Source organism: Geotrypetes seraphini, chromosome 5, assembly GCF_902459505.1.
Source record: "Geotrypetes seraphini chromosome 5, aGeoSer1.1, whole genome shotgun sequence".
NCBI lineage: Eukaryota > Metazoa > Chordata > Amphibia > Gymnophiona > Dermophiidae > Geotrypetes > Geotrypetes seraphini.
The window spans coordinates 243,632,323-243,658,663 of NC_047088.1; the positions used below are offsets into that span (position 1 = coordinate 243,632,323).

Consider the following 26,341-nt stretch of genomic DNA (forward strand, 5'->3'; position numbering starts at 1 on the left):
GCACCACTCTAGAAATCAAAATGTAGTAAAAGTGAGCCAGGACATTCAAGCCATTGTGACATCACTGAGGAGGTTGGCTCTTATTGGTGGAATGAGGCATTATGATGTCACCATGAACACCTTCTTTCACATCAAGCAGCATTGTGGGGTAAAGACCTAGATCAACTGCTTTCACCCACTACTTAGGAGGAATTCAGAAAACGTCTAAAAACTCAACTGTTCTTAAAGTATCTAGACAACTGACCCACTCATCTTCTTTCTCCTCCTATTAATCTCTTTCTCCTCAACAACGCATTTCCGGTCCTATTAACTCTCCTCTTCCCCCCTCTTAAATCCAATCAATTTGTACCTCGCTTAATCTATTGTAAACCGCATAGAACTTAACGGTATTGCGGTATATAAGCTGTTATTATTATTATTTTCCATGTACAGCGGGGTTAGCGCGCATGGCAATGTAACGTGCACTAAAAGCACTAGCGCACCTCGTAAAAGGAGCCCTTAGTGTGTGAAACCTTACCGCCACCTATTTTGTAAGGGCTCCCACACTTAATTGTGCACTACGCAGTTAAGCGTGCGGTAATGTTGCAGTGCTAACTCTTCAGCGCAAAATTGCTCCCTCCCGGTCCCCTTCCACATCCCCTCTGCCGAACAAAGAAAACTATTTTTAGTGCATGGTGGGCCCCTTTTACATCCAGGGTGGGAGGAGGGAAGTGTATTTTGAGGATTAAAATTACTTAATTATAATATTGTAGTCACATATATGTTTTATTGTATTAATATTTGGGAGGAGGTTGGGAGAAAATGATTGTTTTATGTATTACTTGTGTAATTAATAGTGCGTTTTATGCATTATTTTATGTTCAATTATTTGTATTGCACTGTCAAAGTTTGAAAATCAATAAAGATTTTTTTTTTTTTTTAAAAAGCTATTTTTAGTGCATGGCAGGCCCCTTTTACAAAGCCGCGCCCACAGGAACCGAATCAGCTCCGTCCCAGGAACAGCTACCGTGGCTTTGTACAAGGGGACCAGTTTGCGCCCACAGATCTCAAACTTAACACAGGACGAATGAGTTCCTCCAGTGATAAAGCCATTTTAAGCTGCAGCAAGCAAATGCTAGCGCTTAGCGCAGCTTAGGGCTCCTTTTACGAAACCGAGTTAGCGACTTTATCGCACGCACATTTTTAGCGCGCGCTAGCCGAAAAACTACCGCCTGCTCAAGAGGAGGCGGTAGCGGCTAGTGCCCCCGGCAAATTAGCACTCGCTATTACGTGCATTATACCGCTAACGCGGCTTCGTAAAAGGAGCCCTTAGTGAAAGGATTCCTGAGTTAATAGACAGTAATCAAGACAAAACCAGAGAAAATTGACCTTAAGGAATCCAGAGAGAAAAGAGTCCAAGAGAAGCCAAAAAAACCCACTGTGGAGTGACGATGTTCCTGAGATGGACTTTATTGAAAATTTCAAAGTTCCAAAGGTACAATCAAGCAATCCACATGAAAATAAAATAATCCACATAAAAACCTAAAGGACGCTGAAAGCGTAGGACCCAAAACGGTCCGCGTTTCGACAAGATAGTCTTCTTCGGGGGTCCCTGAAAGTCCTATGGTAGTAGATACATGGAATAACTGATATGTGGAGAGTCGTGAGGAAAGCAAACCAAAGCAATAATTGTACCTTTGGAACTTTGAAATTTTCAATAAAGTTTTTTTGATTTTTAATAGACAGTAAACAATTTTTCAGAATGTACAGTACGTTAAAATGACAGATTTTGTTTAAAGTATTTTCAAAGACAAAGAGTAAGACTCGTGGCTTAAAACATAATTTAATAGGGGTTTTTTTTGTTTGTTTTTTTTAATGCCCCAGAAACAGAGGCTGTGATCATGCTCCATTCATACAGATAATGTATCTCACAAAAATATATATATTACATTTCAATCCATATGAAAAAAAAATCACATGTAGAAGCGAAAAAACAAAAACCAAAAAAAAAAAAAGCTGTTTTAATTCCACTTCCAGAAAGAAAATAAAGGCAAAATATTTAAGGGCCCCTGGGCACAGGGAGTATTCCGTGTTGCCTAGTTGACACCAAAAACTGTTTTATTTGTGGAATGAAGTTCCCAGATTTGCACGGCCGATTTGAACCTTAAAGAGTTAACTGGAAATAAAAGGATCGTACTCCTTTCTGTTGTGCACACCATATAATGTACAAGTCATAATAAGCTGAAGAGCCCAGTTGGAACAGAGAGCGCAGGAAGTGTGAAGACATCCCGCTCCGCTTTGCTCTTTTCTTAATCCGGATACAAAATAAAGCCAGAGAAAGTGCTGTACTTATTGTTGTTCCCTCCGTGTGCTTTGCCTCCGTCCAGTTTCACATAGATTTCGTCTCCTGTGTCCAGGTGCAGGACCACACTGTTACTGGCATAGTCGTAGTTCTGGTCTGCGTCTTGGGCGATGGCACTCGCACGGACCTGCAGGGCACACCAGCAGCGAGACATGAGTCGGCGTCTGCATGCAACCATCCCTTCCTCACCCGCCCCATCCCCGTCACTCTGCAAGCCACAGACGGCAAAGTGAAAGACAGAGCTCCTCAAAGGAGGAATACATGAGGGTGCTGGAAAGTTTTCAGCTCAACCAAGAAGAGAATGACGTGGATACGGTTCAATCAATGATCTGAGGCAATGTCAAAAGGCAGAATTTCGTTTCTGCAAATTGGCACTTAACGAAATAAGATAACACTCTTTTTAGCTACAGTGGCAAAATAACGCTCAGAATTTAGGAAGTTGGTTGGTTAGGCTGAGAACTTTTCAGCACCCCCTCGTATGTAATAAAAGTGAGCCAAGTATAGGACAATCAAGCAATTGTGACATCACTGATGAGGTTGCCTCTCATTGGTGAAATGAGCCATTATGACATCACAATCTCAGCTCTGGTTACCAGAGACGGGAAGGGGTAAAACACAGATCTTAACTGCACCTATATGACACATTAGCTCTAATGGATCCTAATGCTTTTCCCTCCCTATGCTGAGACTAAAAGTGGCACAGACCTCAGGGCAAACATTTTTCCACTTTTAGACTCAGGTTGGGGGGGGGGGAAGCATTAGGATTCGTCAGAGCTAAATTGTCATAGAGGTCTGTCAGAGCCATAACCTATGCCGAGACTAAAAGTGGCACGGACCTCAGATTTTTAAGGACGTGCAGGTCCGTGAGGTCCGCGTTCTGCCCCTTCCCACCAGAGACTGAAACGCTTCACACTATGAGGGGGTGCTGAAAAGTTCTCAGCCCAATCAAGAAGAGAATGATGTGGATACGGTTTAAATCAATGATATGAAACAATGTCATAACCTGGAATTTTGTTTCTGCACATTGGCACTTAATGAAATAAGATAATACCTTCTTTCGGCTACAGTGGCAAAATAACGCTCAGAATTTAGGAAGTTGATTGGTTGGGCTGAGAACTTTTCAGTACCCTCTCATATGAGGGGCATAAGTGAAAACTATTGCAGAGCCTCAGTACCAAGACTGAATACCAACCGACTGCCACATGAAGTGAGAAAAAACCTAAGATGCAGATAAAAGTAAACCCTAGTGCAGGGGTGTCAAAGTCCCTCCTTGAAGGCTGCAATCCAGTCGGGTTTTCAGGATTTCCCCCAATGAATATGCATGAGATCTATTAGCATACAATGAAAGCAGTGCATGCAAATAGATCTCATGCATATTCTTTGGGAAAATCCTGAAAACCCGAATGGATTGCGGCTCTCGAGGAGGGACTTTGACACCCCTGCGAGTCTAGTGATAAAAAGACTTTCCTTAACAAGAACATGGGACCGTCAAAATTCCAATCTGACTTTCTTCTTAACACCAAGATTAGTTAAGATTGAGAAATGGGCAGGTTTCTGGTAACGCGGGGAAGTGTGAACTGATATCCTGAACCTACCCTTTCAAACCTGACTTTTGATTTCCCCAGATGGAGAAAAGCAAGCTGCTACTTTGTATTTTCAGCAGGCAGCTTCCAAGACTAGAATTTTTTTAAAGCCACTAAACCCAAACTTTGTAGAGATTCAGTTCTCTCCGGGGAAGGGGTAAAACGCGGACCTCACGGACCTGACGGACCTCGCGGATCAAAACCCGTACGGCCTTAAAAATATGAGGTCCGTGTCGGTCCGTGTCCCTGGCGCTTGTAGTTTCTGTCGCTGACAGACTTTGATGAGGTTTTTGCGCTGACGGATCCGTCTCAGCATAGGGAGGGAAAAGTGTTAGGATCCGTCAGCGCTAAAAATCTCTTCGAGGTCTGTCAGAGCCAGAGACTAGTGCTGGAGTTTGGAGACTTCTTTTCCATAACGCACATCCAAAACCTATGTCCCCGCTCTCTTGGCTTCTGCTCTGCCGCTCCAGCACTAGTTTCAAGAGAAGCTCGCTATATTTTTTGGTGGGTTTTTTTTTTTTTTTTAATCTTTATTGATTTTTAAACTTTGACAGTGCAATACAATTAATTAAGAACATAAGCAATGCCTCCTCCGCTGGGTCAGACCTGAGGTCCATCGTGCCCAGCACGTCCAGGACCTGTGCAGTAATCCTCTATCCATACCCCTCTACTGCTTCAATTGCAACCACCTATACTGTTGAGACTTTAAAAATGCCAAATGATTGTTGTGAAAAATCAAGCAGTTTTCCATTAGATATAAAATCGTCCAATGTCCGAATGCCTGCCTGCATCCAAGGCTTCCAGGAGATCCCAGCACCGCCTGCTTGAATCTTGGAGTTTAACCATAAGGACTGAAAAGTAGATTTCATTATAGGAATATCTGTTAATTTATCAATAAATTTTAATTGTTTTCCATGTGTCCGATATTATAATGTTGTCCTTAGCATATCTAGGTATTCTGATACTTAATACATGAGATAGTCGCATAGGGGGACATCATTTTCCATTCTAGGTACAACCAATTTGGGAGATGCTCCCTATATTTTTGGGGTATTTGGATTCGGACTTGCCCTCTCTCCAAACACACTGTGCAATATTTGAAATTGTAACGTCCAGGTCCGCGTTTTACCCCTTCCCACCAAAGTTATACTCTCCCCTTGCTTATCCAAGTTGGAAACTTTGGAAGGATGAATGGATTTAAAGTGCGGTGACTGGAGAAAAGTCCCCCCTCCCCCCATCCCTCATCCAAGCCTGCCTCTCATTCCTGTCCCCGTGAGTTCTGGACATTCTGAATCTCTGTCCCTGCCCCGTCCTTCGGCACCCCCGGATCCCGGTTCCGCGGGACTCTCACCTGGCCGTTCTTGCAGAGATCCGCCCACATGCTGGTGCCGTCCCCTCCCCGCATCAGGATGTGGTAGGTGAAGTAATAGATGCCGGGCACCTGGCAGGTGAACTTGCCGCTGGCCGGGTCGTAGTGGTTGCCCAGGTTGGTGACCACGTCGTCGAACCGCAGCACTTCGTAGCCCTCGTGGGGGCTCTTCAGCCCCACGTAGAAAGCGATCTTGGGGCCGGCGAAGGCGGCGCTCAGCGTGCCGGCGACGGCGCCTCCCGCGGACACCGCGAGCCCCGGGAGCCCCGCTCTGCCCGGATCCCCCTTCTCCCCGGGCGGGCCCCGGGGCCCGGGCGGTCCGGGCTCCCCGGGGGGGCCCCGGGGCCCCGGCTTGCCCGGCCGGCCGGGCTCGCCCTTCTGCCCCTGCAGGAAGGAGGGCTGCGGCGGGACGGCGCTCAGCTCCTGCAGGGCTTCCAGCGCCGTGCCGCCGGCCTTGGGGTCGTAGGGGTCGCAGATCATGCGGCAGGTGCCCATCATCTCGTAGTGCGCGGCCGCCGGGGGGTCGTGCAGCAAGAGCAGCGGCAGGACGACGAGGAGCGCTAGAGCCGCGGCCATGCCCACCCCGGCTGCCACTAGCCTCCTCCTCCGCAAGAGCCGGGCGGCGACGGCGAGCAGACTCCGGCCGCCGGGGGAGGTAATGGTGGCGGGACGGGGGCAGCCGGTGGCGGCCGGATCGTGCGGATCCACCACGTTAGGCTGAAGACGGGGCGGGCTCGCGGCTTGCGCCCCCTTGCGCCTCTCTCCGGCGGAGCCACCGGGCGCCACTCGGCATCCTTCAGCCCCCTCCGACGCTGCACATGGACAGCCCCCCCGCCGCTGAAGACTTCAAGTCCGAGAGATCGGGAGCCGGCAGAGCGCAAACTCCTAGGAACCAACCCGGCGGAATGCGCGCGCAGGTTGGAAAACGGCACTGAGGCTGCTGCTGCTGCTGCCGGAGCTTTACTCCGCTCGGGCGGCTTCGGCGTTCCTCCGGGACGGGAGAGCCGCCGCCTGGAAACGTGTCAGCTGCATCCTGTCCGTGGGGCTCCCTCAGATCATCAGCCGGCTGCTCCTTTCTCGGTACATGAGCGAAGCGATGCCCCGCCCCATCTCTGTCACACTGCGAGGGACGGACAGGGCGGAACAAGGGCCATAAGTGAGTCTCGGTGCCTTTGCTAAAGTGAACTAACACCAATGGACGGCCTGAGAGGAAGGACTTGCTTGTCCACAGTGAAACTTGGCACCCTTCAAATTCAGGCTCCTTCTTAACGCAAAAACGATTTCAGATAGCTCAGGGGCTCCAACTCAAACCCTTTGCAGGGCCACATTTTGGATTTGTAGGCAGAAAAAAATAGTTAATGTTACATTACATTACATTACATTACATTACATCAGGGATTTCTATTCCGCCATTACCTTGCGGTTCAAGGCGGATTACAAAAGGTTAGTTTAAGGACAGAATTACAATGAATAAAGAATTACAATGAATAAAGAATTACAGTGTTACTGAATGACAGACTTATATGAATTGTAGAGAATAGCTAGAGAGATAATATGAAGATCTTGAGGGTTTTTAGTGGTCGTGTTGTTATTTCTGTTTTAGGAATTTCTTGAAAAGTGTGGTTTTTATTTCTTTTCTGAACGTCTTATAGTCTGGGGTGGTCATCAGAAGGTTGGAGATTTGGTTATCCAGTCTTGCAGCTTGTGTGGCTAGGAGGCCGTCATGTAGTTTTGTTCTTTTCACTTCTTTGGATGGGGGGGGTATGAATGGGGAGTGCGTTTTTCTGTGTCTGGTGCTGGTTGCTTGGATGAGGCGATTGTTCAGGTATGATGGGCTGTCTCCATGTAGTGTTTTAAATAATATGCAGTAAAATTTAAATTGGATTCTTTCTTGGATTGGGAGCCAGTGTGAGTTGATGTAGGCTTCAGTGATGTGGTCGTGTTTTTTCAATGAATAGACGAGTCTTAAGGCTGTATTTTGGATTGTTTGGAGTTGTTTTATCGTGGTTGCCGGACATGGGAGGAAGAGAATGTTACAGTAGTCCAGTATTCCTAGTACTAGGGATTGTACTATAAGTAGGAATTGTGTGCTTTCAAAGAATTTCCGTACTTGTCTCAGGTTTCTCATGATTGCGAATGATTTTTGAGTTGTTTTGTTTATTTGTGGCTGCATTGTGCAGCATCTATCTATGGTCATGCCTAGTAGTTTTATTGTTGTTTGGATGGGATATTTGGTTGTGTTTATTTCTAGGATGGTTGTGGTTTGGATCCTGTCGTTTTCTAGGAGGATGAATTTGGTTTTGTCTTGATTGAGTTTAAGTTTGTGATTTTCCATCCAGGTTGTGACCGCTTCCAGTGTTTGGTGAAGTTCCTCTGTCATGGTAGGTTTGGAATGATCGTATGGGATGAGGATGGTGATGTCATCTGCATAGCTATAGGATGTTATGCCTTGATTATCCAGATGGGTTCCTAGAGAGGCAGTGTATAGATTGAAGAGGGTGGGGGACAGTGGAGATCCTTGTGGTACGCCGCATGGGTTTGACCAGGATTCTGATTTTTCTTTGTTTGATTTTACACTGTAGGTTCTGAGTTTTAGGAATCCTTTGAACCAGGCGTATACTTTGTCTGAGTACTGTTACATGTATTTTTTTTTTTAATGGCAATTTTGCCTGAGGTAAAATTATTTATAGTTCATAAATCTTTCCTTTTGGCCAAGTCCTAATAATAATATTGTAATTTATAGCTAAAGAGACAGATGATCAAGAAACTGTTTTATTTTACTTTTTTGATTATGATAAACATACCGAGGGCCTCAAAATAGTACCTGGCGGGCCGCGAGTTTGAGACCACTGGCTTAAAGGTTCCCTTTCAAACCTGGCTTTTGATGCTCCCCAGTGGAGTAAAGCCAGCTTTACATATCTTGGAGGTGATGCCAGAGTACTTGAAGATCACCAAGGTCCTCTCAAGGAGCACCTCTTAATTATAATATTGTAGTCACATCATATGTTTTATTGTATTAATAATTGGGAGGAGGGCGGGAGAAAATGATTGTTTTATCTATTACTTGTGTAATTAATAGTGTTTTATGCAGTATTTTATGTTCAGTTATTTGTTTTGCACTGTCAAAGTTTGAAAATCAATAAAGATTTAAAATAAAAAAGGAGCACCTCTAACCATCTCTTTCCACCAAATGGTCTCGATGGGTGACTAACAGTTGGCCGGATGGCCCAAGTTTGTCACCTGTTGAGATCTTTCTAGAAGGATTGGGGGGTCAGTAAATTAGTGGTAGGGAGTTTTAACATGAGGGCTCAAAGGGGGAGGTGGGGGGAAGCTTCCCATCCATCAAACTTCAATTTGATTGGGCAGAGGCAGGGGAGTAAAGGATTATGGGAGGGAGTATAAAGGTTGTTGCCTCCAAGGCACAGGACCCTTGCCAGTTCCTCTGAAGCTGCTTTCCCTCCCTGAAAATGTGAGGTTGGTCGAGCTTGAGATTGTCGCAACAGGCTACCGGGTAATGAGCAGCTAATTGACTGTAAGCTAATGGAGCGGACGCAATTTGGGTCAAGTGACCCGGAAATGGGACAGGGAGGTCCATGCCACCCGCCAGGCCCTAGCTGACATGGCATTAGGGGACTATAAGTTGGGCACTTTTATATTATACAAGTTGGTAGCTCAGGAGGTGTGCTTTGTGTTAATTGTTTGCACAATTGTGCAGCCTGGTTCATTCCATCAGGAAGTGTCGGTTGTATGATTTACTGTAATCAATTTGTTTAAATGTATGCCAATGCTGTTCACGATGTCAAGTGCTGAAACGGGTGTAAGGATGGAATGGTAAGAAAGAGATGGGGGAGGGGGGCAGGTCCAACTGGGCTGTTTCAGATCCCCAGATATTATGGCCTCCCAGAGGGCTCCACCTAACTGGACTATCTGTATCTCAGAAAGCAGTAGAGAGGCTGACTCTTTGCCCTGGTGACAAGTCAAATGCGCGCAAGACAAAAGCGCGTGGACAGTTGCGCGCAGACAATTGAGCGCAACCATAACTAAGCGCAAGTCCCCTATTGTCTTGCTAACGCAATCATGCGCAAGACGTTGACGTAAGGATGTAATTTACGTCCATCATACGTGACTGTGTTTTGCAAATGCATTTTTAATCACTATGGTTGCCTAGCCTCTTATCTTGCGCTCACTTGTCTTGGCGCTCAGACGTCTTGCGCTCACTTGTCTTCGCCCATTTGTCCGCGCGTATATGTCTGGCGCGCATTTGACTATGAACCCTTTGCTCTAGTGCCCCAGCCTTTAATAGGTGAGGTGAATGATTAGCAGTTACCCACAAAAACACACACACACACCCCCCTAGTAGCAGATACTCTGGAGATATCAGATGTATTCACGGTGCTCCCAGCAAAAGTATCCGACTAGCTGAGATCAGAAACAGGTTCCACAAGGAATGAAAGCCAAGTGATGCAAACGAACAGCTTACTCCAAATATGAAATAAGTTTCCTAAATCTCTGTCAAAACGACAGATGAAAGAAACTTCTTGAATATTTGGAATAAGCTGTTTCCCTTAAATCAGCTGGCTTTCATTCCTTGTGGAACCTGTTTCTGGGAGCCCCTTGAATACATCCGATATTATCTCCCGCTTGTCTGCCGATTGTTTTGTTCCATGTTGGATTCTTTGGCGGATCGCTTGCCTTGTTGCTTTCTCACGGTCGTCTTCACTCTGCGATATTTAAAAAAATTTTAATGTCCAGTCGCTCTTGGAATATGCTAGTGAGACAAAAAAATATATATAGCAGATAAATAAAACAAAACAAAACACTAACACATCATACAAAGTTAAAATCTCCTCTTGCTTCTCCAAGTTGGAAACTTTAGAAGGGCGAACGAATTTAGAGTGCAGTCACTGGAAAAACGTGGTGCGTCACTTCAGTCTCCTGTCCCAGCCTCATCTTACACGTCCAAGCCTTCCTCTCATTTCTGTCCCAGGTCTTCCCGGTGAATGCAAGTTTCCAAGTTTTATTTAAAATTTGATCATCCGCTTATCATGTTTCTAAACGGCGTACATTGTTAAAATAATTAGGGACACATTAAAACAAAACAGACACAGACATACAGAAAAAGAGGGTGGAAGGGCTGAACTACATCATTGATAGGAAAGCGAGACAGAGAAAGGGTAAAAACATTAGGGATGGGGTCCATCTGATTTAAGAACTAGAAAGGAATCTATAAAAAGAAATCTTTAAATAAAAAGGTTTTTAGATTCGATTTAAATCGTTCCAGTCAGGGCTGTGGAGTCGGAGGAAATTTCGGATACTGGAGTCGGAGTCTGAAGTACAAAAAACTGAGGAGTCGGAGTCAGAACATTTATCTACCGACTCCACAGCCCTGGTTCTAGTATAGTTTCCTTACATAGTTCTATAGGCATAGCGTTCCAAAGCATAGGAGCGTTAACGGAAAAGATGGTTGAATGTGTCGTACTGAGTTGTCTCAATGAAGGAATGGATAACAGATGTTGATTATTAGAGCGTAGGGTTCTAGGATGGGCGTACGGAATAAGGAGTCTTGATAAATTCAGGAAGATCTGTTGTAAGAGTTTTAAAGGTTAATAACAGAATCTTGTAAGTGACTCGATGAGAGATCGGAAGCCAATGGGCCTTCTTCAAGAGTGGCGTAAAATGATCATATTTCTGGGCATTAAGTTTCAGACTCTGCTCCTGCATTGTCCTTTTAATAATCTGGATCTTCCCCCCCCCCCCCCCCAGTCCCAGTGCTCTTCCCCTGAGCCCTATCTAAAATGTTGTGGGGGGTAGTTCCCCCACCCCAATCCCATGCCCTGGGATGTCCTCTGCTTTGTATCTCTGCTATGCTTAGGTGTCCCAACCCCCCATCTCTGGGTCCCTGTTGCAGATCCCAGTAATGGGACTCTCATCTGGCTATTGCAGAGATCTGCCCATATGCTGGAACCTCCCCTTCCCCTCACCTCATCAGGGTGTGGTAACTGGTAAGTGAAGTAAAAGATGCCGGACACCTGGAAGGTGACCACATAAGCAAATCTGAGCACTTTGTAGCCCTCATGGGAACTCTTCAGCCTCATGTAGAAGGCAATCTTGGGGCCGTGGATACAGCCAGCCCTGGGAATTTCACATTCCGTGGATCCCCCTTCCTCACAGGGAGCCTCCAGGTCCTGTGGTCTGGGCTCTCCAGAGGTCCCTGGCCAGCTGGGATCGATCGCAATTTGGTCTCTGTAGGAAGGAAGGGGTGACAAGGGAGGGACATGGGTCCTGCATGACTTCCAAGGCAGTGCCGCCAGTCTTGGGACTGTAGATTTCGGAGCTGTAGGGGGTCACAGATCATACAGCAGGTGATCATCATCTCATAGGGACCCTGCAGCTACAGTAGTGGCAGGCTGATGAGGTATACTAAAGCCACGGCCAAGTCCATCCCAACTGCCACCAGCTACCTCCTCCACAAGAGATGGCAAGCAACAGCCAGAGATCCCAGCCACTGGGAAAAGGAATGGTAGCCGTGGTGACCGGACGGGGGACAGGAGGAGGACTAAGAGGAGAGCAACTGATCAAGTCTGGACAATGCAAATCAGAGCCCCCTCCCACAGCTTCAGGCTGAGGACACGGCAGACTGTCATTGCTCTGTGGTTTGACCGCCTTGCGCCCCTCTCCGAGATTTGGGGTGTCGTTTCACATCCTGATCCGGATCAGCCCCCTCCTGCAGAAATGAGGTCAAGAACAGACCACAGTATGGAGGACAGCAAGTAGGAAAGGCGATGAGGGGTTTCTGGGTCTGACGTCAGGACTACCCCCAGCAAAGTGCAGTATAGGGGACTGGAAGAGGGTGGTCAGATTTGAAGACTCCCACCTTTTAATAAAACAGGAGCAACTGGGAGGCAGAGAAATCAGAGCCATCAAAGAGGAACACACCGAGTGATATGAACAAAAATAGGGGAATTCTTCCTAGAGCACCTGAGCTTGAAAAGCGGTGATGTTGCTCCACGAGTGGACTGAGCTGCACGGCTCTCCTCTTATATTCTAGTGAGAGAAGATTGTCCACCCTCACCAGCACGTACCCTCCTTCTGGAAAATGCTCGCAAACACTCCTACTCACACTTCCTACCCAAATTATGGAACGCAATCCCGTCAACCATCAGATCACTAACAGGTCTACTAAACTTCAAGAAAGCGGTAAAGACTCGCCTCTTTACCTGACTCTCTTAAAGACCCCCTAACCTCTAATTCAGTGGTCTCAAACTTGCGGCCCAGGGGCCACATGTGGCCTGCCAGGTCCTATTTTGAGTCCCTCGGTATGTTTATCATAATCACAAAAGTAAAATAAAACAGTCTCTTGATCATATGTCTCCTTAGCTATAAATGACAATATTATTATTAAGACTTAGCCAAAAGGAAAGATTTATAAACTATAAAGAGTTTTACCTCTTGCAAAATTGTTATTTTTTCTGAGGCCCTCCAAGTACCTACAGATCCAAAAAATGGCCCTGCAAAGGGTTTGAGTTTGAGATCACTGGCCTATAGGAAGAGGAGATGCAAATGTTAAGAGCCTTAGCCAATAGGGAGAAGAGGAGATAGTGGATACTGCGGATGGGCCATTTGGCCTTTATCTGCCATCAAGTTACTATGTTTCCATAACCATAAAGTTCTATGACATCACAATGCAGATATAAAGAGCCTTAGCCTATAACAGTGGTCTCAAACTCGCAGCCTGCCAGGTCCTATTTTGAGGCCCTCGGTATGTTTATCATAATCACAAAAGTAAAATAAAAGAGTTTCTTCATCATATGTCTTTTTAGCTATAAATGACAATATTATTATTAAGACAGCCAAAAGGAAAGATTTATAAACTATAAAGAGTTTTACCTCATGTAAAATTGTCATTTCTTTAATAAGACATTAACTGTTTTTTTCTGAGGCTCTCCGAGTACCTACAAATCCAAAATATGGCCCTGCAAAGGGTTTGAGTTTGAGACCACTGCTCTAATCCTACCCCACAGAATGTGCTCTCTCATTTGAGTTGCACGCACCCGATTCCAAACGACACAAGATCTTGTCTTCCCACTACGTTTACCTTCTCCAAGAGTGTCTTAAAATTCTCCTTTGCACTGAATGCATTTGCCCTATGCAATAAATGTATTATATCCCTAGCTGCTATGCTCATATTGCCTTATCGTTTGCCTGCTACTGTGTTCACCCCCTAAACATATATTCAGTCCTACACGCAGCACATAGGAATTATCTGTTGCCTTTCTGTCGGTTGTTCTGTATATCTGCTATGTGTGAATTTGTTGCTATCCTTCCACTATGTATGTAAAATTGTAACCCGTTCTGGGCTCTTCCAGGAGGATGGACTAGAAAATCGACTAAATACATAAACATCTTGCTTTTTATATTATACAAGTTGGTAGCTCAGGAGGTGTGCTTTGTGTTCACCCTAAGTCTCCCCGCTCCCAAATCAAAATCAGTGACTGCCCTCAGCTGCGTTCTGTCAGCGGGGGAGATCACGCAGGCGGCTGATCCTTCCCAGTTCAGGAACAAAGCGATGCACCGCTCTTAGCACTGTGGCTCCTAACATAAACAGGTGGGAGCAAAACTCCAGACTACGGAAGTAGCAACATCCACACTTCATAAGTTTCTTACTGCCAATGTTTCTAGATGCTGTGTCTTTAAAGAACATACAAAACTGGGATCCAGTTTTAGCTTATTTCCTGGAAAATGTGGAGATTCCTTCAAGTATGAAGTTCTTTTGCTGCAGAACCCCCAAAACCCCAAGTTACTTGGGTAGGGTTACCATATAGCTCCAGAAAAAGGAGGATACATTGAGACATCCGGATTTTACTTCCATCGAAAGCAACGGAAGTAAGAAGGACAGATTCAGCCATCTGGGTTTTGCTTCCACTGAAACTGATGAAAGTAAAACCCGGATGTTTCAACCCATCCTCCTTTTTCTGGAGCCATATGATAACCCTATACTTGGGAGAGTTCTCCTAATAAAAAGATAAACGAGAGCTAGTCTCGGAGGGCACCATTAACCGACGGAGGGGCAAACTCACTGGGCTGAAGGACTACAGGCAGGCCAATCTCCAAGTCCAGGATGGGGTTTCTCGAAGTTTCTACCGGGAAGAATCAGTAAGGGCTAGATTCACTAGGCCCACGGATCTGATCCGTGGCGGGGAGGCCGATTCACGAAGCGCCCTCATGCAAACGGGGGCGATCGGAGTCACGCCCCAAACCGACCGCACGGATTGCTGAAGAGCGATTCCCGACGCCTACGCAGACCATCTTCTTTGCCTGTAGATGGTCTGCGCGTGCGCTCCGTGCTCCTTCGAGTTTTATCCAGCCATCTTGTGTTTTGGTAATCACAGCACTCATTTACCAGCTTCAACGCAGGGAGCAAAATAACACAAAATCCATTTGGATGAAACAGAAAGGAACAAATAGAGCCTGGCAAGCCAAATGCCAGTTTTGGTCTTCGGATGTACCATGCATGTAGCCCTCACTGGAAAAGAAGTTAAACTAGGCTTGTTTCTTATAATGAAGGGTGGGGGGAGGTGACGATTTAGTGGGTGAACCCCAAACTATGGTAATACTATTTATTCATTTTTGCTTTGTTCCATGTGTTTGTGTGTGTGTGTGTTGGGGGGGGAGGTATTGTATGAGAGTGTGGCACAGTGGTTAAAGCTACAACCTCAGCACCCTGAGGTTGTGGGTTCAAGCCTACGCTGCTCCTTGTAACCCTGGGCAAGTCACTTAATTCCTTCATTGCTCTAGATACATTAGATAGATTGTGAGATCACCGGGACAGACAGGGAAAAATGCTTGAGTATCTGAATAAATTCATGTAAACCATTCCGAGCTCCCCTAAGAGAATGGCATAGGAGGTTGAATGAATGAATAAATACAAGTAAATAGTGTGAAAAGCTTCAGCCTCTGATAATCAGAGCAGGTATTGTGATGTCATAATACTTCATTCCACCAATGCCTAAGATCCAACCTCATCAGTGATGTCACAATGGCTTGATTGCCCTACACTTGGATCACTTTTACTACATTTTGATTTCTAGAGTGGTGCAGTGGTTAAAGCTACAACCTCAGCACCCTGAGGTTGTGGGTTCAAACCTACACTGCTCCTTGTGACCATGGGCTAGTCACTTAATCACCCCCCCCCCCCCCCATTGCCCCAGGTACTTTAGATAGATTGTGAGCCCACTTGGGAGAACAGTATAGAAAATTGAATAAATAAATAGTGTGGAAAGCTTCAGCCTCTGATAACAGGAGCTGGTATTGTGACATCATAATGCCTCATTCCACCAATGCCTAAGAGCCGACCTCATCAGTGATGTCACAATGGCTTGAATGTCCTATACTTGGCTCACTTTTACTACATTTTGATTTCTAGAGTGGTGAAGTGGTGAAAGCTACAGCCTCAACACCCTGAGGTTGTGGGTTCAAACACCCGCTACTCCTTGTGACCCTGGGCAAGTCACTTAATCCCCCCATTGCCCCAGGTACGTTAGATAGATTGTGAGCCAGCCGGGACAGAGAGGGAAAACGGTATAGAAAATTGAATGAATGAATAAATAAATAATAAGGTGCATGTTTACTAGGCTAAGCAGTTAACGCTGTTTGTAGTGTGTGTTCACTTGAAACATTAGCGAGTGCATGTTAAAACAGCTCTGATTCTTTAAATGACGCTGGTTGCAACGATGAAACTGTAAAGGTTTGAAAGATAAGGAGATTTAAGAGCCGATCGGAAAAGGCATAAGCCAGAAGGATTTTCGCGAGCCCATGCCTCCCCGACTCTCCTGCTCTCTGCCACCCTTCCCCGCAGTGCAGTCGGATTAAAAGCGCAGGCTGGCACTGCGGGGAAGGGCGGCAGAGAGTGGGAGAGCCGGGGGCGCTGATTTCTTTCGGGGCAGAGATGCAGGCAGAGAGCAAGGTTTTTGCTGCAGGGCCCCAGGGCACAGAGAGCAGGAAAAGACGTGAGTGACTGGGGTCCTCAGCAGTCGCTTGATTTTTTTCATCGGGAATCGCTGCCTTCCTACATCTGCATGCCGCTTCCCTCATTTGCATGCGCAGATCGGATGGGAGGTCGATCGGCACCAAAGTTAGTGAATCGGGTCGGCGAATAATCGGGTCGCAACGTGGTCGGGACACGGTCGGTGTCCTTAGTGAATCTAGCCCTAAGTCAGGAGTGGGGAACAAGGAAAGGAGGGGGGGTTTACGAGGGTTCATAGACAAAACTGCCGAAGATAAAGGCGCACGCCGACAACTGAGCGCAAGATGGAAGCGCGCGCCGAAGAAAAAGAGTGTTTTTAGGGGCTCTGACGGGGGGTTTTGTTGGGGTTTACTTAATACAGATCACGGCGGTGTTGTGGGGGGTTTGAGAGGTTGTAACTGCCCTCATTATACTGTAAACTTAACTGTTTCCCTGCTTTTTAGGGAAAAAGTGAAGTTTTCAGTAAAATGTGGGGGGTTAGAACCCCCCAAACCCCCCCAACGCCCCCACAACGCGGCGCGATCTGTATAAAGTAAAGTGGGCCCCCCCCCCGTCAGAGCCCTTTAAAACAGTCATTTTCTTCGGCGCGCACCTCCGCGCTGCGCTCAGTTGTCTGCGCGCACCTTTGTCCCGGCGTGCTTTTGACCTGACACCGTTTACGAGACAGGGAGTTAATATAACCGACTAATTAAATTTAAAACGCAAGCTCCCTCCACGATATTGGATCCTAATTGATCAAAGAGGGAGGGGAGGGGCAGACCGAGGCTCTATTTATAGTTGCATCGCCTCAGTAGCAAGGCTTTTTTTCCCTGCTCCTTGTAGGCAGCTTCTTTCCCTCTCCGCCCACCCTAAGCGTGGTATTGTACCATTTCTTGTTATCTATTCAAGGGATGTAAGAACGCCTGTGGCAGCTGGCGGACACCCGAGCTACTGGGCATTGGCTCATAGGGAATGAGCCGAGGGCACAAGCATTTCTTCAAGATCAAGTGGATAATCGGGTCAGTTGACCCGGAACCAAGCACATGGAGGACCATGCCTTTGCTTAGTCCAAGTTGGCAAGGCGGGGCTGGTAGGGGCTCCTTAGCTGTCATAGACAGCAGTCTGATATTTTAAAAACTTTCCATTATATTTATCGGGTAAAGTTATTTGTTATGTTAAATTGTTTAAAATAAATGAAGCTGCATGGTCGGGGGTTTTCTTTTTTCTTTTTTCACAAAAACAGCCTATATATTTTTGCTATTCATATTTACACCATAATTCACAACAAGATAGACGGAGAAAGAGGGGGTCGGTCTCATCTCCGATAGTTATGCTAAATCAATATTTCTAATTGCACGAACTGGCACAATGACGACACATGTACGAAGGGGTGCTGAAAAGTTCTCAGCCCAACCAACCAACTTCCTAACTTCGGAGCATTATTTTGCCTCTGTAGCTGAAAAGAGAGTCATCTTATTTCATTAAGTGCCAATTTGCAGAAACGAAATTCTACGTTTTGTCATCGTTTCAGATCACTGATTGGACCATATTCCACGTCCTTCTCTTCTTGGTTGGGCTGAGAACCTTTAAGCATCCCCTCGTAGTGTGAAGAGTTTCAGTCTCTCCTAATCGTGATGTCATAATGCCTCATTCCACCAATAAGAGCCAACCTCATCAGTGATGTCACAATGGCTTGATTGTCCTATACTTTTATTACATACGAGGGGGGTGCTGAAAAGTTCTCAGCCCAACCAACCAACTTCCCAAATTCTGAGCGTTATTTTGCCACTGTAGCCGAAAAGAGTGTTATCTTATTTCGTTAAGTGCCAATTTGCAGAAATGAAATTCTATGTATTTACATCGTTTGAGATCATTGATTGAACCATATCCACATCATTCTCTTCTTGGTTGGACTGAGAACTTTTCAGCACCCCCTCTTTTCCTTCTCCTGTTCTTTTCCCTGTTTCACTTGCTACCTTCTCGCTTCCTCTTTCTCACCTTATTCAGCATTCCCCACCCATAAGGATAGAATATGACAGCAGACAAGTCTTGATCATCCAGTCTGGATGGTGTAATAGAGAGATGTAATAAGGGGACTGGAGGATTTAGGACATGGGTTGACATGTGATAAACTAGGAGAGACAGTTGCATAAAGTTCAAGTTCCAATTTATTTGAAATGCCATCTTAGAGAGAGGACATCAAAGCAGTTATACAAGATCAAAATAGCAAGGCATAGAAATAAAAGCGAACATAACTTTAACTTACAGTTCTGATAGAAAAGAAAATGAGAAAATATATCACTCTGGTGCTTTTCTTCTAGACCCCAATCTACATTTCCAAATGACAAACAATATAGGGAAAAGAAAGGAATTAACAATTGAACACTTTTCTTTAAAAAAAAAAAAAAAAAAAAAAAGTAGGTTCTGAGCGAAACACTACTTGTCTGATTAGAGTTCTCCAGGTGCAGTGATAAAGGAAGATTGTTCCAAAGTTCCTGTAACATTAAACTTGTTGGAATTCCAGAAAATATCCAACGGAGTGATGGAATAAGTAAGCCCGAGAGCTTGTCTCGACGGGCGACCCTAACGCGGGACTGGGTGGCCCGCTGAGTCGCCCGTCGGGCTAGATAGGATAGAGGGAGTCAGGATAGGAGAGGGAATGAGAAAGCTGGGGGGGGGGGCGGACCGTGGTCGAGAGATCTCTTCTTCCCCTCGCTTCGGGTTGTCGCGGCCGAAGGGGATTGTGGGTGGGAGGGGTTAAAAAGGAAACGTGCTCGGAGGACCTAAACGGTTCGGTCCTCCGAGACAGCTTTCCCACCTGCCCGCCCTTTAGTTTCGGGGTGCGTGAGGTTGGTTGGGGTTGCGGTATCCCGAGCTACTGGCGACTGGGGCTCATCAAGGGATGAGCGGTGGGCCGGCTGGGAGCCGTGCCTGGTGGGTCGCTTGACTCTGGATAATGGGGCATGTGTGGGACATGCCACCCCTCAGACCCTAGCTTAGATGGCGGGGTCGGGGGCCAATTACTTCTAACGGTAGCTCGGGATCAGGTAACAATGGTGATACCATTGTTATGGGGTATTTGTTAATGTTTTAATTGTGGCTGTTAACTTATGTATATTTAATTGTGTTAAGTGTTTTAAGAATATGTTATTATTCAATAAACAGTTATGTTATTATTCAATAAACAGTTATGTTATTATTCAATAAACAATAAATATCCAACGGAGTGATGGAATAGCTAAAAAGGTTTTGCTGAGCCAGACAAAGGTTTGTGGTGGACTAATGATTACAGAAAAAGTGGCATTCCCAATTGGAGTATTTTATGTACTAACTAGTATTTTAGCCCGTTACATGAACGGGTGCTAGAAGTCCGGTCGGCTCTCGTAGTCCCTTGCCGCCGCCCCCCCCCCCCTTTCCCTTTCCGCGGTCCCGACTCCAAACCTGCCGACTTCAGCAGCGTCTGCAGCACTGTACACACGCTGCTTCGGGGCGGGAAGGGAAGGGGGGGCGGCAAGGCGAAGAACTTACTTTCAGCAGAGCAGGGAGTCCAGCGCTGGCGGCCAGTCCTGCCGGCGAGTGTAGTTAGGGCGGAAAGGCTGGGGAGCCACGCATGCGCACTCCTGCCACCAGGGACCTACATCTCATGGAACAGGGAAAATGGAACACGCAGGTGGGAGTGCACATGCGTGGCTAGGGTTTTATTATATAGGATGTCAATATCTTATATATTTTATGGAATTCAATAGGTAGCCAATGCACCACCTTCCATAACAAAGTTATATGACTGAATTTCGTAGCACCGCTGTCAGTTTAAAATAAATATTTTGCATTAACCGCTCACATTTAGGGTTCCTTTTATTAAGGTGCGCTAGCATTTTTAGCGAAATTACCGCGTGCTACACTGTGCGGTACGCTTCTAGAATAACGCCAGCTCAATGCTGGCGTTAAGGGCTAGCGCATGCAGCAATCTCTCTTGAGGAAAGACTTTTGAAGTTAATAGTACGACAATGCCTTTGCCCCAAGTAGGTTACAAACAAATGAAATCTGACATAATTTGAAGAAAAACTTACTGATCACAGAAGAGATATGTGGGCGAAATTCAGTTTGGAATCAATGATAACCCCTCAGATCTTTCTGGTCTCACTGATAGGAAGCTTTGAGGGGACGTCTAAGTCCGTTTATGTCCATTTCGCAAGTCGTCCAAAGTCAAAAAGTGCCTAAGTGACATTTTCGAAAGAGACGTCCAACTTCTTTTGACTTTCGAAAATCGTCCAAATTATACGTCCTGCAAATCTGATCTAAAACGTCTATCTTTAAAGTCCATTTTCGTAGAAATGTCCGTCCAAGTCAAAAATGTCTAGAACAAGCCCTGTTGGACATGGGAGGGGTCTGCAAAGTAATTGACAGAACACCCAGACAGGGCACCTAAATAGTGGGGTACCTTGCAGGGCACTGCTGTGAACTTCACAAACAGGGTGCCCTGGCTTCTCCTCACTACAGCTCCCTTATAGGTGACGGTGAACCCCCCAAACCACCTCCAGAATCCCCTAGACCCACTTATCTACCACCCCTATAGCCCTTATGGATGCAGGAGCCACTTATATGCCAGTACAAAAGGGTTTTGGGGGTGTATAGGGGAGTGCACATGTTTCAGTAACAATGCAGCGATTACAGGAGCTTATGGGCATGGGTCCATCTCTCTATGGGTCCCAAACCCACCCCCAAGATGACTTAAGCTGCCTCTGGGCTGGACGACTAGGCTTTCCTATGCTAGGCAGCCAGGTGATGATGGTCTGGAGGCTGAAATTTCAAGTTATGATTAAAATGTTTATTGGGGTGGGGGGGTGTTAGTGATCACTGGGGTAGTGTGTGGGAGTCTGTGTTATGTGTTTGCAGTGATTATCTGGTGAGTTTAGGTGGGTTTAAGTGACTTAGACCATGTTTTAGATGGTCTAAGTCAAAATATCCAAGTTTCCTCTAGGCTCTGTTGTTTAACTTTCGGTTATACATGCTATATGACTAATTCTAAGCCGGCCCACGTCCTGCCCAACTCCCGCCCTCGACACGCCTCCCGAAACGCCTTGTTTAGCTTTGGACGTTGAGCGGCTCTATGAAGGCCTAAGTCGTTTAGAAATACGTCCAAAACCCGGTTTGATTATCGACACTTGGACGTTTTAGAGAAATGTTCGTCCAAGTGCCGATTTAGGCCGGTTTTTGGACGTTTTTCTCTTTCGATTATAGGGCCCATAGTATCTACAAGAGTAATAAACTCCAAAATATTATATTTTTGATTTTGGGGGAAAAAAAAAATAGAACTTTTGAGGCTCATAATCAAAACTTTGAAACGTTCAAACACCAGCCCAAGTTGGCACGTGGACGTCCTAATAGCTGGGATGTCCAAATACTGATAATCGAAACAGACTTTCTGGACATCCAGCACATCTAGGCTACTGAGCGCCCAGACTGAACTCAAAGAGACGTTTTGGGAGGTGTGTTATGGGCGGACATTGAGCGTGTATAGCCCTGGCCATCCTGCAGTGATAACTACCAAAGCTTTCCCAGGACATCCTAGACAGAACTTAGATGCCAGCAGTTAGACCTGTTTTAGTTGCGTCCAAATGCACCAAAGCTGCCCAAACTGACCAGATTGGTACTGGAGGGATTAAGGCATGATCCCCCCCTTACTCCCCCAGTGGTCACTGACCCCTCCCACCACCCAAAGATGAGGAAAAAACCAGTACATTGAGGGCTTGTCATCAGCTGATCGCGGCAGAGGAATCCCCATCAGCTGAGCCAATTATGGGAATTCCTGCCAGCTTAGCTGATGGGAATTCCCCTGCCAGGATCAGCTAAACTAGCAGCGAAATTCTTCTCTCTCCCTCCCTCCCTGACACCAATCCCCTCCAGTACACCTCCAAACCCTACACCCCTCCCCCCAACATCCCCTTAACATCCCTAGACCCCGTAAAATCCCCTTCATATCCCCCAACATTCCTGGACCCACCAGTATCCCCCCACAACCTCCAACATTCCTGGAAACCCCCCTCTCCAACATTCCCTGACACCCCCTACCTTTGGATGACAAATCAGTAGAAGGGAAGCCCACTCCCTCCTGCCTATAGGGTCATGTACTCAGAATGATGGGCCTTCCCCCTACCAATGCACCTAAGGCCCTGATTGGCTCGTATCCAACTGAAACCTGGTGTAAATCTTCATGCCTAAATTAGGCATGGATCCCCCAAATTCTATAACAGTGTGGACATTTTTAGTAAATGCTCCTGACCTACCCATGTTCCTCCTATTGTTATACCGTCTTTTCAGATCCACATGGAAACACTTAGGACTAGATTAAGAAAGCAAACTGATCGTGTACCAATCGGTTTGCGACCCCTTTACTATCAAATTTCCATCCGGCCTGATTCACTTACCTCTCCTGCGATCCGCTTGGAATCCATGCATGCAAATGAGGTGAAACGCATGCAAATTGGACAGCGACCCAATTCACTACACAAAATTTTAGCTACAACTGAGCTGGCCGCTCAATCCAAGAAGCGACCGCTGGAGACTAGTCAAAAACGTCTTTCCAACTCTCCAGCTCCATAGAAGCCCTGCTCAGCCCATGTCTCCTGCCTGCTCGGCCCGATCTTCCAGCCCCGCTTTCTGCTCTGAGCTCCTACTCTCTGCCGCCTTCCACTGCAGGAATCGGCGGCAGAGAGCAGGAGAGTCCGGGAGCAGGCAAGAGAGATCTGGGCTGGGCCCTGACCGCAGTGACAGGAGGCTGCTTCTCCTGTCACTACTGTCAGGGTGTGCGCATGAGCGGGGATCGCTCTGGCCGTGGGTAGGGGGTGTGCTAACGATCGTCCCCATTTGCCTGCAGGCCTTTACTGAATCAGTCGGCCGGCATGCAATAGGAAACGGATCGTGCACGGTTTGGAGGTTTAGTGAATCCTGCCCTTAGATACTATTCAATAATGGGGCACATAAGTGTAGCTCCATTTCAGCACCTTGATTCTGTTATAATGCTTTTCTACACCAAAAAGTAGTGGATAATATATAGAATTCCTGAAAAAATTATTTTTATGCTGAGTCACTTATGTAGCTAAATGCTGAATATCACACTTAAGGGGGAATTCATCAAGGGTCACTAACTGATTTAGCATGTGCTAATCAATTTAGCACGCTAACAGATTTAGCACAATATAATGGGCATCATAGCATTTAGCACATGCTAATCATTAGTGAACGCTACACTTCATGCATTCAGCCCTTAGCTGCATAAGCCAGCTACATAAACCCAGATAGGGCTAGATTCACAAAGCAAACCGATCGATTTGCGACCCCTTAGCGACCAAATTTCCCTCTGGCCCGATTCACTTACCTCTCTACCGACCATCCTCCGATCCACGCATGCAAATGACGGCAACGGCATGCAAAGAAGGCAGGGACCCGATTCACGAACCAAAACCCTGCAACACCGACTGGGCTGGCCGATCACTCCCAAGCAACTGCTGAGGACCAGTCGCTCAAGCCCCTTCTGGCTGCCCTGCCTTCTGCCACCCAGCTTTTGCCCTGTCAACCCCTGTCGATCTCCTGCTGCCCCGAACGCCTCCTGCAGCCCCGACTCTCCCGCTGCCCTGATCTCCTGCCTGCCCAGACTCTCCCACCCTTCCCTGCAGTTCAAGCCTGTGGTTTTAACCCGCGGGCTTAAGCGGGTTAAAACCACGGGCTCCAGTTAAAAAAAGGAAAAAAATAAATAAATCTATGCTGGGCCAGAGGTCCAGCAAAAGTTTTTTTAAAAAGATTGCAGCTCCAACGGGCATGCGCAGACCGTCTACAGATGGTCAGCGCATGCGTGAGGATCGCAGAAAAGCAATCCGTGCCGGCAGATGGGGATGTTCCTTCGATCACCCCCACCTGCATATTTTACTTTGCTCAATTCGTCGGACCTGCCCGGATCGAGCCAGATCGGGCAGGTTGATGAATCTGGCTCGGCATTGAATATCCCAAAATAATGCCACTGGCAGTTTAAAATATATGCTCACCACCACCAGCTGAATATCTACCCCCAGTCTCTTATGGAAACATAGAGAAAATGTAACCATTCCAAAGCAATGCTAAGGGACAGACTGTTGTGCTTAGGAATGGCTAAAATCAATTTTCTTTCTGCAAATGCTAAGTGTAGGCTAGATTCTCTTGGCCTGACAGAAGCATTATTTCATGAAAGAGAAGGGATTAATATAATTACTGCCTCTCAAGGGTGTTCAATAATGCATAAGCTAAGAGTAGAAAAAGGGGGTTCAGCTACTTTTTAATTCAGCTGCTCCCACCGTTGACATCCCAGTTCAAGAGTCTGAATGGCTGTACAACAGGGAAATGAGGAAAATCAAGTTTCAAGTTTTATTAAAAATGTGATATTCCGCCTATCGAATTTCTAAGCGGAGTACAAGTAAATTTACATTTAAAAAGTAAAATCTGGGGGAAACGAACAATATGACATACTCACATACTCCATTAATACCATAAACTAACCCACTTTAAATATGTTATAACTCAACATAGGTTAATTACTTTATCATCATAATTTTTGTTTGCTATTTTTTATTTATTTAATAGGGGAAAAAAAGCTTCAGAGTCAAAGCCACACGGGCCACATAAGTGACGTTTCACTCCGCTCGCAATGCAGTCTTCGGCAAAAACCCTTTTGTACTCTTTTTCTTCTTTTTCACTTTTACTGCTTAAATATTTACTGTGAGCCAGTCATCTATTTAAAATCCCTATAGTATTACCCCTTGTGTTGAGAAAATAATTTTCCATCAAGGAAGCTGCAGTTCCATCTCTAACAGTCTCTAACATCACTTATGTGACCCGTATGGGTTAATTGGCTCCGACTCGGAGGCTTTTTTCCCCTATTAAACAAATAAAAAATAACAAATAGAAATGATGATAAATAATTAACCTATGGGCTCCTTTTGCTAAGCTGCGTTAAGGCATTAACGCGCGAAATAGCGCGTGCCAGACGCTAACGCCAGCATTGAGCTGGTGTTAGTTCTAGCCGCATAGCGTGGGGTTAGTGTGCGCTAATCTTCTGCGTGCGCTAAAAACGCTAGCACACCTTAGTAAAAGGAGCCCTATGTTGAGTTATAACATGTTTAAAGTGGGTTAGTCTATGGTATTAATGGAGTATTTGGACCACTAGGTCTTACTTATGAGGATACTGGCGCAATGGGGTAGACTGGGGTAGAACTACATAGCCTATGCAAAAGAGAGACAATAAAGGGAAGAACAGTTGGATGGGACCCTTCTATAAGTGTTAGTCATGAGAGAAGAATGATAGGTTAAAGCTCGAAAGCATCTTTAAATAGAAATGTTTTTCATTTTGTTTTAAATGGTTCCAAGCATGATTCTTCTCGTAGATCTGCAGGCATCTATTCATGTAGTGGGCTCCCTTAATACAGAGACGTCCTCGTTAAAGCTTTTGGAATTAATTACTTATCCCAGGACAAGCAGGCATGATATTCTCACATGTGGGTGACGTCATCTACGGAGCCCCAGCGCGGACAGCTTTTCAAGCAAACTTGATTGAAGTTTCAAGTTTGCACACTGCACCACGCATGTGCTAGCCTTCTTGCCCACTAGAGGGCGCATCCCCACCTCGTGGTCCTCAGTTCAATTTCATCCGCGGAGCCAGAAGCCCTGTGGAAAATTGTGCTCTCTATTTGCCTTCTGTCGCCGCGGCTGTGTACGTTTTTTCGGCGCGGTCGCTGCGTGTATCTTTGTTTCTTTCTTTGTTTTTCCTTTTAGTTCAAAAAAAAAAAAAAAAAAGTTTTGACAGTGTTTGGCTTCTATGGAGGACCACTCATAGCTGAGAACCAGGACAACTGGGTTTGATTCCCACTCCAGTTCCTTGGATTTTATGTGATCCCATCCTATATGTTTCTCCCCAAATGTTTCTTTTTTTTTTTTTTTTTAATTAAAGACTGTAGTCCATCCTATTTACCCTTTTTGTATTAGTTTGTATTAGAACTTATATGATTTGTATGTAATGT

At 45.9% G+C, this 26,341-nt stretch overlaps 1 protein-coding gene across 1 annotated transcript; it reads right to left on the minus strand.

Annotated features, from left to right (window-relative positions):
• Positions 1-1,696: 1,696 nt before the first annotated feature.
• C1QL2 (complement C1q like 2) lies at positions 1,697-6,343 on the minus strand. The gene is made up of 2 exons (XM_033946522.1): positions 5,276-6,343; positions 1,697-2,468 (listed from the first exon to the last, which is right to left on the minus strand). Exons 1-2 carry the CDS (start codon positions 5,867-5,869, stop codon positions 2,289-2,291), a joined length of 774 nt encoding a protein of 257 aa, XP_033802413.1. The 5' UTR covers positions 5,870-6,343; the 3' UTR covers positions 1,697-2,288.
• Positions 6,344-26,341: the final 19,998 nt, after the last annotated feature.